Source organism: Gobius niger (assembly GCF_951799975.1).
Source record: "Gobius niger genome assembly, chromosome: 10".
NCBI classification, from domain to species: domain Eukaryota; kingdom Metazoa; phylum Chordata; class Actinopteri; order Gobiiformes; family Gobiidae; genus Gobius; species Gobius niger.
In genome coordinates this window covers 12,008,743-12,023,794 of record NC_136861.1, presented here as the reverse complement: position 1 = coordinate 12,023,794, position 15,052 = coordinate 12,008,743, and the positions used below count along the sequence as shown (strand labels likewise).

Genomic DNA, 15,052 nt, shown 5'->3' with positions numbered 1-15,052 from the left:
CCCCCCCTCCTTTATCCTTGCACCGGGACATTGTTGTGTATTTCTGGGACATTTCTTGTGGTCGCTCTACTCACGTTTCTGGTTGGATCGCCGCGAGCTCCTTTGTCTTGTCCTAAAACGTGCAAAGACACAATAAAAGAAAACGATCAATTTCAACTTCAAGCGTCTTTCGGTGCATACACCCTTGATGGCACATTTGATTACAGCACATTATTCAAAGCACAAAGGGCAAATTTGGCAGGGACTAGATAACAGTTAACAGGTCGGCGCACAAAAGAGACCCTGTAAGCTGCGTTCACGTGACCTCACGTCCTAAAGACCTTATAGTTTGACATCGAGACTGAATTCTTTAAAACAATGTATCTTTTGATTTTCAAAACACAGATGTTTTGACTTGGTTTACGGTAAATCTCTGTAACAGAGCCACACAACATGAGAAGATGTGTGACATTTGATAACTGTCCTGATTGGATTGATATTTTCCTACACATTTCATGAAACGCAGTAGCTACGGGATAAAATGGAATTTAAAGGTACATCATGCAACTTTTAATGCAAAAATAAAGTTGACATTTGTGTGTGTTTGACCTTGTAGTGACCTAGTAGCTGTATGAGTGCTCAGCATGGCGCCTTTACTTTCGATCACAGGGGTCTCTACAACGCTCCAGGATCAGTTGTTTTGTAGGTTTCCAGGTCAGTAGTGAAAACCTTCCAAACAATAGATCCTGGAGCGTCCGAGAAACCACTGTGATGGAAAGTAAAGACGCCATGCTGACCACTCATACATCTGCTGGGTCACTACAAGGTCAAATACACACAAATATCAACTTTATTTTTTTTCATATAAAAAGTTGCATAATGCAACTTTAAACTGACCTTTTGCACTTTTTTAACATTACGATGTGTTTTTGTGAAAAAATGAATCTCAGTCACATTTGGGTATTGCAACTCCTAATATTCCCAATTTGCTACAATGAGTCATTGGAGATGACTGCAGCATTAGCTAATGCTAATGCCAACACAGAAGCACAGACTACCCACTGAAACTACATTTCTTGTAGACATTGATTAAATACGTTAGAAGAGAAACATACTTGGATTTACATATTAAATATTGGGAACAGGAATGATGTGACACATTTGCCCCCCCTCTCCAAATGTACACAAACAGTTCATAAAGTAAAGAGAGAGTCACTGATTGATTTTGATCATGGGAAAGTCTCTTCTGAATGTAACAACTTCTTGATTGTGACGTCATTGGACTGAACCATTAATATGTGGAGAGAAATAAGATTTTTTTTAATACTAAAAATAGAAAAATAATGAGATCCCTTAGTGGACAATCGGGGTGAATCCCCCATAGAGTTACAGACGTCCCATGCCCTCCATCCGAATGATGATTGTTGTGAACACAAAAAAGGGTTCATGCTTACCCACATAACTTGCTGGATTTGACCAGCTATCCGGAGGAGCAGTTTCCTCAAATGCGCCAGCTCGAACGCCGACGCCGAATGCTGGATGCACAGGCTTAGCAAGAAAGCCGGGGTTAATTTAGGTTCGCTTCCACTGGGGTCTAACAAAGTCAAAATCTTTTCTACGATCAGCTCTTCCTGGTCCAACCCGTAGCTCAGCGCCGCCTCCGTCCCTTCCAAATCCCTCCAATGCGGCGCTGACGGTTTGCTCTGCAGTTTTTCGGAGGGATCGCAGGAAAAGCAGGAGGTTTTCGGGTCGGCGTTGGGGCAGAGTTTGGTCATCCAGGGAGGGGTCTGCGAGGAGGCGGCGGAGCTCGTCGGGTCTTTGAACATGAACAAATAGTGTTTCCCCAACCCGACCAGATCACCGGGGCTTAGTTCGACCTCGTCTTTGAGAAGGGAGCCGTTTCGAGAGACCGGAGCTCCGTGCAAAGGTTTGAGCATGGTGGCGGTCTTTTTGGGTTCCCCCGGCGAAGAGGAGCCGGTGCAGTCCAGGCGCCTCACGCAGCAGTGCTGGGGCAGGACGTCCGGGGCGAATAAGAGGATGTCCACTTTCAGTCTCTCCTCGTCCTCGCCGTTACTGTGCTCACGGCAACAGCCAAAGATGGTGGTGGTCCCGCTCATCAGGTAGATCACGAAATCCTGCGGAAACAAAGACTCATTAGCAAAAGCATTTGTTTGTTTACCCATGTGTGTAAATGGACCTTTTTCCCTTTGTCCTGCATGTGCACTCACAAGTAGCCCACACTTACAGTACATTCATCCTGGCCCTTCAGGGAACTTGCTCATGAGGGCCAATAGATTTGCAAATTGTGTTTCATAATCAAAATTCAGTTCACAGCGCATTTTAAAAAGGTTCAGCAGCCTCACTATTTCAGAGAAGATCAAACCATTTCCTGCTGACTGAGGCAAAAAACTCGCAGCACTTTTGTAGAAGTAAAAACTACAATTTTAATAAGTCATTACAAAATTAAAAAAAACGCTGTAGGCAGAATAATTTTACTTTGTTGGCGTAATTTCAGCACACTATTGCTTTTGGAACATTCTAACAGGCTTTGTGGAGAGACACGTTGCAAAAAAGGGTTTTGTTGAATATAGGATGTTAAATTGACACGTGTTATAAGATAGTTTCAGAGATAAACTAGCGCCTAAACAGAAATGTAGAATAATGTTAAGTAAATGTTGTTGGGTTGTCATCGTGGTAGTGCCAATAATGTAGGAATTGGTCGACCTAAATGTCTGTTTTATATACTTACGACTAAGCCTCCAAGTTCGATATATTGAGGTGGGAAACTATCGCGATAAACAATATTATTGAACATCTTATAATGCCAGAGAAACTAACGCTAAAACTTATAAATGACAGTTAAAGGAACAGGCCACCATTTATCCATACTGAGATATGTTCTTGCCTGAGCTTAGATGAGTTGTGTACCTGTCTGGTTGTTGTGCGTCCCCTCAGTCACGCAAAATGACCAAAGATGTTGTTAGCATTTGGCCTCTCCCAATGTATTCCTATAGCTCCAAACGGGGGTAAAGTTAGAGGCTACCACGCTCTTCCACGGGCACACACAAAGACCAGACAGGTAGGTATCAACTTGTCTAAGCTCAGGTAAGAACATCTCACAGTATGGAAGAACTGTGTGCCCTCAGTCAAGCAAAAAGACCAAAGACGTTGTTAGCATTTGGCCTCTCCCAGTGTATTCCTATGGCTCCAAACGGGGGTGAAGTTAGAAGTGACCACGCTCTTCCACGGGCACACACAAAGACCAGACAGGTACGCATCAACTTATCTAAGCTCAGGTAAGAACATATCTCAGTGTATAAAAACAGTGGCCTGTTCCTTTAAGCTTTGTTCGAAAAGTACTTGATCTTAAAATATCCCACAATGAAAATGAAATACAATGAGACACAATGTATTACATTAGAAAAATTGGGTAAAACTGCAAATAAATGCACTGACAATAACTGTTTATCTGCCATTTATTGAATGAAAGTCGATAAACCTGTAGCAATTATCATGACAGCCCTATTTTTAATGCAAAACAATAAAGATAATGTCACTTTGTAGTATTAGAATTTAGTTTAAACTTCTTTAAAGTCACATTGTGGAACATTCCAGGTTATACAGTGAGTTTCTGAGCCACAACAGCATCAAAACTCTCATAAAAGTCTAAACATAATCAAGTAATTTATGCAAGTGTAAAACTAAAGTATGGAAGATGACCAAAGGTATTCTAGCAGACTCATGTTTGTCTTCACCCCTCACTAAGTCTTTCCTGACCCCCAGACGTCCCTGTTGGGAAACGCTGATTGAGAGGTACTGTGAGCTGGCTCTCTGCCACTTAAGCAAATTATCTCGAGAACAATCGGTCAAAAATGTAAACTTTTGTCCAACTTGTGACATAACTGGGATTGAGTTGAGTGAGAAACACGCTGTGGCCCCACGTGCGTCCTAATCTCTGGAGGCAGGTTCTCCCCTCTTTAGTTTCCTTATGCAACGTTTTGGCGCGGCCCCAGCGGCGCAGCTCGTGTGTAAACAGAGGCTGCGGGAGCTGAGAGGGAACAGGCCGCACTGACGGGAGGAGATTAGGAGAGAGAGATGCCAGTCACCTCCGGGTCGACTTTAAGACCATTACTGAGGGATGATAGCGCGGGGGATGCCAGGCCGACGCACGGCACACGAGAGTGAATGGAGCGCTGTGGAGTGTACTGTCTGCACGGAAGAGGTCATTAAAAAATAAAGCACAAAAATCACAATCAAATCAGATCGAGTTCGGTTGCCAGTCGTTTTGAAACTTTCCCACAAAGCACCTCCATATTTGACCTTTCACTTGCCATCAGGCTGAGATCAAAATCAAATCATTACTAATCCTTGTTTTTATTAATTCATTTTGATTCATGATTTAAAGTAAGACAGGCTTTAATACTTGTTTAATTATGGATGGAGAACATCTGTGGAAAGTACTATTCTTAGATTCATTTACACGAAGTGGACACTGAATGAAGAAAAGTTGGGAAATAAGTTATTTTTATCCAGTTTTTTTGACCGCGACATGGATAGAGAGGACAGTTCCATAGAGCTCTGACTCATTCATTTCTCATAAAACATTGTTGGCATGGCAACAGTTAGAAATGGAAACCTCTACATATGTCACTTCCTGCCCCTGTCCAATAAGGAAGTGAAACAATAAACCACATGTCAAACCAGGGAAAAACGAGTAAAAAATTGACTAAATGCACTTTATACTGCTAAGTGGTGGTGATTGGGGAGGCTTTAAGAGCCCTAAATAGTAAATGACCTCACCTTATATAGCACTTTTCTACCTTTATCAGGCCCAAAGCACTTTACAGTAAGGAACCAGTCACCCATTAACTCTCTCATTCATACACCAATGTACGCAGACACTGGAGGGAAGGTGGGTGAAGTGTCTTGACCAAGGACACAACGACAGTGTGCATTTGCGGGAGCTCGGATGACGGCCAGTTTCACACTCATTCATACATAGGCAGTGAAGTGTCTTATGTAAGGGCTAAGGAACTGTATACATTACCAGCAGAGAGGGTGGAACTATCAACCTACTGGTTGGTGATAAACCATTAGCAGAATATGCTGTCAATGGTCGCTAACAAAACTGTTTTTGATTTGGAACAGAACCCAAGCAAGAGTAAACATGCACACTGCTTGACCAAAAAATAAAGACGCAAGCAGGTCTTCTCAAACTGTTCAGCAACATTATGAGTCCAAAGAATGAGCTGACGACCTGAACATCCTGAATGACCAGGTTATTCCATCAATGGATTTCTTCTTCCCTAATTCCCTAATGGCACGGGCATATTCCAAGATGACAGTGCTAGGATTCATCAAGCTCACATTGTGAAAGTGTCCAGATCTTAATCCCATTGAGAATCTTTGGGATCTGCTGGAGAAGACTTTGCGCAGTGGTCGCATTCTCCCATCATCAATACAAGATGCAACCCTGGCTCTTCTGTCAATGCAGAAGCTTATTGAAACAACGCCACAGCGAACCCGTGCTGTAATCAAAGCTAAATGTGGTCCAACCAAATATTAGAGTCTGGCTTTAAGTGCTGTAAGAGAATCCCTACTTCCTTTACAATGTCCAATGCATACACTGGTACTCATAATAATGCATTTTTGAGTATATATACCTAGTAGTTTCTTATATTACCACTAAATCATACTACTCTGATACAAAAAAAATCGTTACTAATTAAACAGCAAAGCATCTATCCCTATGCTTAGGAGTTTCTAATACTACTTTTTGTGTTAATAACTGTCTGCTAATCGATTTTGACAACCTTAATTTGAAGTATTCAGAGGCACTGTAGCTCAAGCACCACTGATTTTTAGCTCCATTTTTTTGTGTGTCACTCGTCCCTGCTGTCCCTCTGCCTGCTGCGATTTAGCCTTTACTCATCACACAGTTGCATCAGTTCAGATTAGGAAGGACTGTCCCCGAGCACTGTGCTGTCCCCGCCATCCTGCCCACTCAGCGTTTCCACGGCAGCGGCTCAGACAAACACCGCTTCCTGTTCCTGGAAACTAAAGCCACAGCCGCACAGTCTCTGGGCACTGTCAAAAATCACTCAAAACAAGCTCAAACAAAAGGCAAAAACAGTGGTCCAGGCTCAGGTACAGAATTATTATCGAACTGAAATAGCAAGTTTGATGGTTGCAATTGGAAAATCATAAAAGCCCCAGTTATTTAGGTAATATAATGGATGTTTCTGAACATAGCTTGGAAATGTTGGGAATTTTGAACGATGCTACCCATTAATTATGTTTTTGATCCATGAAACATGCATTTGAGTGATGACCCGAGCAAGAAGGGTGAGGAGCATATCGTCAAGTCAAAACAACACAACTTTCCTAAACCTACATTCTGCTTCGTTCTCTTTGTAATAAGTTGTGGGACAAACGGCAAAGTTTTATATAATAGTTTGTTTAATCCCACTGTCATTGGTTAAATTCACTTGTCTCTAACTCAGATCATGTCAAACACTGACAAATACTGTACACGGAGTGGGCGGGGCCTGTGTCGGAGCTGCATTAAACTGAACAGACCTACTATAGACTTTTATAATATAATATTGTAATACCCCCTCCTGGAACCGCCACCTTAACGTGGTGGAGGGGTTTGAGCACCCGAAGGATCCTGGGAGCTCTGTTGTCAGGGGCTCCGTGCCCCAGGTAGGGTCTCTCATGGCAAACAGGTCCTAGGTGACGGGTCAGACAAAGAGCAGTTCAGAAGCCCATTATGAGAGACCAACAGGCCCAGTTAGAACCGTGAGGCCGTCCTTCCATGGACCCACCACCTGCAGGAGGAGCCATAGGGGCTGATGCAATGTGATTTGGGCAGCTGCCCCCACAACCCGGAAACGGAAAAGTGGAAGAAAATGGATGGATGGATGGCTATTGTAATACCGCACATACTCTATTCCATTTCCAAACTCTCTTCTTCGTATTGGCCACAACCTAAAGCACTATGTATTTTAGTGTATACCTTTCAAATCAGATTTTTATGCTTCAGATGATATCTGTCTATAAAGACCCAACCTTCAGTTGTGTTAATTCCCATATTATCGTGGAAAATTCTCAACGTTGAAAACTCCCGGAATTTTGCAACCCTACTTTTGGGTACCTGAGCATTAGTATTTTAGGTTTGGTAATTATGTCTGCATAAAGAAAAGATAGTCAGAAGAAAGTAATGGGCTGGTCAGGATTTTGAAATAGCCACGAGCGTCAAGCCTTGACTTTAGCTAAAGTTAAGGCTTGCAAATCAAATGGCACAGTGATTAACACACTTTCATGGCAGAACAGCTCAGAACAGGTCCAGTGGTGGTGGATTATGGGCTTTAAAATGTAAAGTTGATGAAAATGACAGTTTTGTGTTCTCTCTATGATGCAACAAAATCCAGGAGAAAAAGTTCGAAGCGCTTCAGCAGAAGAAGAAACATGTCCTTAAAACTGTGCGAATGAAGTGAAATACAACTCCAGGTATGTTTTTGAAGAGGGAAAGTCGATTTTTCATGACACATCCCCTTTAAAATATGCACTGTGAGCTGAAAATGCATTGGAAAATCATTGAACACTTTTCCGACTCCTCCTCTGCTGGTTATTTGTTTGTTTGCACGGCCGCGCTCCAGGAATAGTGTCTGCGGTGATCCTGCTCAGTCGCTCTTTAATCAGGGTTATCTCAGTGTTTTGGCCTCTCGCTTCCTCCTGTGACGGGACAGTGACTCCTCTCAGTGGGGCGTGCTGACTGACGAGCCAAAACGTGTGAGGTGGAACTGTTTTTCTGGACTCGGGGACAAAGAGTCACCTGTTCTGGTTCGTGATGGGACATTTTTACACACTAAAAATCTCTTATTAAGTAGGTCTTTATTCAGAGGTGGGGAAGTTTGTTCTGGTAGTTGGCTGGGGTTTACTTTTCAAGTTAAGTTGGGGTAGTTCACAATAAATTGGTTGATTCATGATCATTATTAGGCTGTACAAAAGATAGAGACACTGTTATAGTAAAAATGAAAAATTCAACTGATAAAGAAGACAAAAAAGTTCCTCATTTATCTGATATAATCTCTGTCTCATTTGCTCAGTGCATTTCTGTATTTGTTACTTATTCTGCTTAAGAGTTTGTGATTCTTAGTGGTCGGCATGGCGTCTATACTTTCAATCACTGTGGTCTCTACAACGCTCCAGGATCAATTGTTTTGTAGGTTTTCTGGTGAGAGGGTCCGTCTGCAGAGAAAACCTTCCAAGCAATTGATCCTGGAGCGTCCTAGAAATCACAGTGATGGAAAGTATAGATGCTAGGGGTGGGCGATATGACAAAAATAGAATATCACGTTTTTTTTTAATCATAAACTCCCGATTTCGATTTTATCATGATTTTTTCTTATAGTAACCAGAACTTAAAAGACTTAGAACTACAGCAAACTAACTGTATACATAAAAAACACAATAAAACAAGCAAAATAGTAACACTAATTTTTGGTAAAGGCTTGTTGTTTATGTTGCTGTTTGGCATCTTTTCTGAGAGGTCGCTCTGTCGCTGTCTGACCCTTTCACAATAAGAGTCTTCCTAAAGCGCTAACATACAGTGACTTTTATTGTGTAAAAGGCAAACCAGAATCAGTTCCATACCGTAAGTTATTACTTGACCAAGTATTTCACCAAAGTTGGAGAAGTCTTATATTTTCGAAGACATGGATAAACATTTGTGAACACGGTCCAGGATTTAAATGAGACAAACGAGACGATGCAGCGCCTGACAGAACTGAAAGGATGAAGGACACACTCGCTACTTCGTACATGTGCCAGGTACATAAATAAACACACACTGGGATCTAGGCAGAGCAGCGGCGTTACGGGGGAAAGACATAAATACTGCTGAAATAGCGACAGAACGCTGTGTTTAAAGCTCTAGATTGAGGAGTCTGGTCGTAAACACGCACTGTCGATGAGGCTCGCTGCTACATGCTCGCATTAGCGTCCATCATTGCGTAGCAGAAAGTTAGCGGGGTGAGTTTGCTTCTCTGACAGTGAAAAGAGTGATCTGTGCTGAAGTGCTTAAAACCGGAATAAAACGATCCCACAAAAACAACAGATCGTCAGTTCTGGAGATCGTAAGACGGTCTAATATCGTCATATCGCCCAGCCCTAATAGACGCCATGTTGACCACTCATACAGCCACTGCACCATTACAAGGTCAATTACGCACTACTTTTTCCCACATAAAAACTTGCATAATGCACCTTTAAGAAGTGATTATAAGGCAGACCATCAAAGAAGTCGAAATATCGAAATCCAATTAACTTAATGCATGCTGATATTGTAATAGCAGTTGGAATTTAGGCCAAGTGTTTTTCGTTCTGATGACAGCAGGGTTTTAAAGGGCTGCTCTCTGACTGGGATTTAGCCACTACACAAGGGGCTTAATCTAAGACAGTCAATCCAACACCTCCTGCGCCTCCTGTTTACAACATAATCTCCTGCAGGCTGCTCGATGCCAACAAACTCAACATTCATAGTAGCTTTCCCTGCACAAAGACAAGCTAATCAAACTCTTGTGCACAAAGTTGGTTGGAATACGATTGTGACAAGAGGCATAGTCTGCCTCCTTCATTAGTTCTTAAAATGCCCTGTGTATCTCAAAAACAAATAAATATAGACAAGACAGACCTTCATTCAACACACTCAAACCAAAAGGTGTAATTTTATTTCTTCAAACTCCAAACAATGGATCGTCCTACAGGTGTAGAATTTTACCCAGCAAAAAAAAAAAAAATTATGACAGATATTTGAATCATTGAAAAGTACTCCATACATGTACAAACCAACATGAGCCTTTGCTGTGAGCGGCTCAGCTCTCCTAAGACATGACTGTAACTTCACCGGGAGTGGGGACGTCTCCAGCTCGTCTCCATGGAGATGTCGACAACAATCAGCAGAATTTGAGACTTAAACAGGTTAAGTTCTCATCCAAATTCCATTCTTTGATTACCCACTGCAGTAATGTGTCGAGCTGGTCATTAGAAGCATATTTTTTACTGATGGCAACAGTATAGTCCAAAATGTTACGCAGTGTCCCTTTAAGCTACTTCGTTTTTCAACAAAATATAATTAACATGATGAAAAAATTAAGGAAATTCTCTCCGGATTGATATTCTTTGGCATGTTTAATAGTGAATTTTAAGCGTATGAGTCAGAGTTCTTTTTATTGTCAACTTTTCTCCAGAAATGTGGCACTTCACTGGTGTAAAACAATGATTAAATGATTTCTTTTAGAGGTATCAATAGGAAATTTTAAACTTCTGCTGTACTTTTCTTTCATGTTTTGTTTTCATATGAAATAAATGTATGCATAAAACTGCCAACATTGTCTATATTTTCAGCAATGGAATCTAAATTATGGATAGAAAAGAACGTTAAAATATTCTTAAGTACAAGACTGGAGAGTTTGGAAGCTGTAGTTGCTAATAATGTGGAGATGTTGTTGCTAAACCTTTGCAGCGCATGTAAAACATATCTCTGACTTTTTCTTTGGTGCTGCCTCTCTGAGAAATGAGGACTTTAATAGACGACATTGCAGATTTAAATAAATGCATGCAGTTGTAGAGCCTTTACCTGTCTGTGGTTGTAGCCCTGCAGCAGGAGGAAGTAGGGGAAGTCGAACGGCGGGTGGATGGAGTACTGCGTGGTGTTATCGTCGCTGCTCTCCGTCTCCTCTTTCTCCAAACCCAGCCTGAGCACGTCTTTGTCGGCCTCGGCCTCGGGGTCCTCTCTGAGCGCCGCTGAGCTCTGCTGAGCCCTGAGCGCCTCTTTCCCCATGGTAGAAACATCCATGTCGCTCAGGCTCCTCCACAGGCCCAGCCCCTCCGCCTCCTCCACGCTGCCGTCCACGAACAGGGAGGCCACGCGCGAGCGGCTCCTCTGCATCTGCCGGACCTGCGCGTTTAGACCTGTGTGGGGAAAATACAAAGAGGGTTATTTAATACATTTGCTTTAAAATTTAAAAAATCAAGCAAGAGCAGTTGTATTGTACCAATTACCATTTTTTTCACAAGTGCAAGGTCTGAAAATACTAAATCAAAAATAAGGGCAGAGCAACTTGTTTTGTTGTTATATTATGCAGTGTTCATTTTGACAACACATTTTAATTTAGTTTTAGTCTTAGTCTTTTGACGAAAATATAATTAAATTTTAGTCGAGATTTAGTCAAAAAACAAAAATCAATTTTAGTCTAGTTTTAGTTGACTACAATTGCAAGCTAATTTAAACAATTCAAGACAAATTTAGCCAACTTTAGATATATAATATTCATTATAATCATATTTAATCAAGGTCCTCGGCTTCATGGAGCTGCTCCTACATGAACAAAGCTCAGAGCTGCTCCTTTGGCAGAGAATTTACATGATATGAGGCTCTTTCAGACGGTCAATAGAAGTTTGGATGATTTTAGTCTCTCCCTTTCATTTTTATTTAGACTTATTTTAGTCGACCAAAATATCTGGGCGTTTTAGTCATAGTTTTAGTCTCATGAAAAACTTTTAATTTAGTTTTAGTCCAATTTTAGTCGTCAAAAATATCACTTTGACTAAAATTAAGACTAAATATTTTAGTCGATGAAATTAACACTGAAATTATGATTCAAACTTTTTTTCTGTTAATTACAGCTTTTCTTCCATGGGACGGCCCAGTGAAGCAATGTTTAGCTCTTTCACTTCACAGCAAGACGGTCCTGGTTCTCCTCATGTCTGTGTAGGTTTCCTTCTCCTGACTCCACATCTGGAGATGGGTCCTTGGGCGCTGTCGAGGCTGCCCACTGCTCCTTACCAATTGCCCCAGCACAGAAGACAAATTTTCCACTGGGAATCAATAAAGTACACCTAAGATATTCCAAGATGGCGATGCCAAGAGTCATTGGGCTCAACCTATGAAAGAGTAAGGGTTGACCTCACGGGTACTTTTTTTAAGGATTTGAAATTAATTCGCTCTTTGAAAGAAAAGGTGTTTAGCGAATATAATGTTTATGCCATAAGAATGCCTTTGTTTTTGCTGTAAAAGAGTGGGAGCATAAGACCCCATAATATGTATTACCCAGACCATAACCCCACTGACAATCTGTGAGTTGTGCTGGAGAAGCTTTGCACAGGGGTCTGACTCTCTTGATCCCGGAGAGAAACCATTGCAACACTGGACATAAATGAACCTTGTGACATTGTGTCTTATCAAACCAATGCCATTATCAAAGCTAAAGGCAGTGCGAGAAAATATCAGCGTGTGTGACATGTTTTTGGTGCCAACTATTCTGGACGGGCCAAGCAGTGGTTTTTATTGTTTTTTTAATGCTTGTGCAAATACCATTAGTGTTCAAACACGCACAAACCATGGCCTCAGACCAGGTTCCCACCAAAAAAACGATATGAACTTATCTGGGCTGCTCCGGTATCAGGAGCCCAAAGCCCTGGCCTGATTTCAAATGTAACAAACTCAGAGGAAACAGAGGAAACAGAGGAGGGAAAGTGCACAGTGGCCACTTCTTTAGTGATACAGGCCTGGAAGATTAAACAAATACAAATTGAGAATAAAAAAGGAGGAGCAATATTGGTTGTGAAAATTGCATTAATTCGATATTTTTTCCCCCAAAATTGTGGAGCCCTTGTGGCACAGTGCAGAGTCAAACTGTGTGAATGGCAGCACAAACACCAGTGGGTTGTATGGGGGGCATTAGGCTCAGGAATGTCCCGGGATCCCAGTCAGACCGGCGGCTCTTATCAGCGCTGGGAACAGAGGCTTTTAACACTGACCAAAGTGACACAGCAGCTAAACCGAGGTGAGACAAGTACAACACAACAAGCAAATACCAATACCTGAACGATACCAATACTAAAAAATGTGTCATCGGGAGCCAGAAAACAGAACGATAAAGTGAATTAATTCCATTATTGGCTCTTTTTTTACATTTGTAATATCATTTATATTATCATTTTTAACCAAGTAACTTCCAGTAACCTTTTAGCCCCCGCTTTAACCAAGCACATTTTCTCAAGTTCAATTTCAACCAAATCTAAAAGCAACAAAACAGGAGACAAAAACGCAACCACAGAGGCGAGAAAAACGCAGTAAAAGAGGTGACAAAAAAATGACAAAAACGTGACAAAATAGCACCAAAATACAAAAAAGTGACAACAAGGCGCCGACAAAAATCTCAGTTTTGTAGGTCCTAGTTTTTAAATGAGTCAGTGCACTAACCTATAGGCCCTAAGACTTGGGTAAAACTGAACTGGAGAAAAAATATATAAAAGGTAAACAAAGAGGCATCAAAACTTGAAAAAATAATTTCGACACTTTTCTTTTTTCAATACCAGTAGTACCTAAACCTTTTTTTAAGATACCATACTGGTATCGTTTAATGGTACCCAGCCCTTGCTTTCTCATCAAAAACACACCTGGAGTTGTGTTTCGAGCCGTTTGTGCATCTTTCAGTAGTCTTTGAATGTTCCCCTGAGGCTGTTCTCAGCAGCGCGACGACAGCTCCCAAAAACTCCTCCTGAGGTCCTACATATCCAGGAAATGAGTCACCGCTCGATCCCTTGCTCAGCTTAAAGGAACTATACCTGATTTTTTTTCTAGTCATGTCTTTTCTAGACATTGGCTTTGTCCTCCTTAGCAAATCAGTTTTATGTGGGAAAAAAATACTGCGCTTCTAACAGTGTTAATTTCGTCGAATAAAATATTTTGTCTTAATTTTAGTCAAAGTGTTATTTTTGACGACTAAATTTGGACTAAAACTAAATCAAAAGTTTTTCATGAGACTAAAACTATGACTAAAATGTCCAGATATTTTAGTCGACTAAATTAAGTCTAAATAAAAATGAAAGGGAGAGACTAAAATCATCCAAAGTTCTATTGACCGTCTGAAAGAGCCTCAGATCATGTAAATTCTCTGCCAAAGCAGCAGCTCTGAGCTTTGTTCATGTGGAGCAGCTCCATGAAGCAGAGGAACAAGATTAAAGGAATAGGCCACCGTTTTTACATACTAAGATATGTTCTTACCTCACTTTAGACGTGTTAATATATCCCCGTCTGGTCTTTGTCAGTGCGCTCTGCCAGGCAAACGGAGCACATACGCAGCCTCTCCCACATGTCCTATAGCTCCAAAAAAGCTCACGATAGAAGCTACCAAGCTCTTCCACGTGTTCCCTATTTAAATAAAGTTACGTGAAGTGTTTTCATGCGAAGTATATTTACACAGAAATGTAGCATGTCGATTTTATAAGCAAATAAAAAGGGGGACTATATTGTGAGGCGTAATGATACGAGGAGCACAGCGTCCGCGTAGTAATTCCTAAAGACTTCCCCCGCTCACTTCCGTCAATAACCTTTAGGAGTTACTGCGCGGACGTTTTACTCCTCGTATCATTACGCCTCACAATATAGTCCCCCTTTTTATTTGCTTATAAAATCGACATGCTACATTTCTGGGTAAATATACTTCACGTAACTTTATTTAAATAGGGAACACGTGGAAGAGCTTGGTAGCTTCTATCGTGAGCTTTTTTGGAGCTATGTGACATGGGAGAGGCTGCGTATGTGCTCCGTTTGCGTGACAGAGCGCACGGACAAAGACCAGACGGGGATATATTAACACGACTAAAGTGAGGTAAGAACATATCTTAGTATGTAAAAACGGTGGCCTATTCCTTTAAATATGATTTAAATTCGTCTTAAATTTAGTCAGCTAAATTTACTTGCAATTTTAGTCGACTAAAACTAGACTATAATCAAATTACATTTTCGTCAAAAGACTAAGACTAAAACTAAATTAAAATATGTTGTCAAAATTAACACTGGCCTCTAATCATAAAGCCATTGGAACGATTTTATGATCTTGCATCTCTGTTGAAGTGAACCTGAAAAGTGACCCTGTTTGTGAAATGTGCCTTTAAACTAGGGCTGAACGATAAGGACAAAATTTCACATCTCAATATTTATGCTAGATCTCAATATGATATAACTACAGGATCTATGAAAACCAAGCCTTTTTCAGAAAAA

At 41.1% G+C, this 15,052-nt stretch overlaps 1 protein-coding gene across 1 annotated transcript in view; it reads right to left on the bottom strand.

Moving 5' to 3' along the window:
• The window catches only part of LOC306968833 (ras-associating and dilute domain-containing protein-like), a 65,980-nt gene that overhangs the window by 42,000 nt on the left and 8,928 nt on the right, over window positions 1-15,052 (bottom strand). Inside the window, 3 exon segments of the mRNA XM_079564370.1 lie at window positions 75-112; window positions 1,434-2,114; window positions 10,622-10,956. Coding sequence (XP_079420496.1) covers window positions 75-112; window positions 1,434-2,114; window positions 10,622-10,956 — 1,054 coding nt within the window.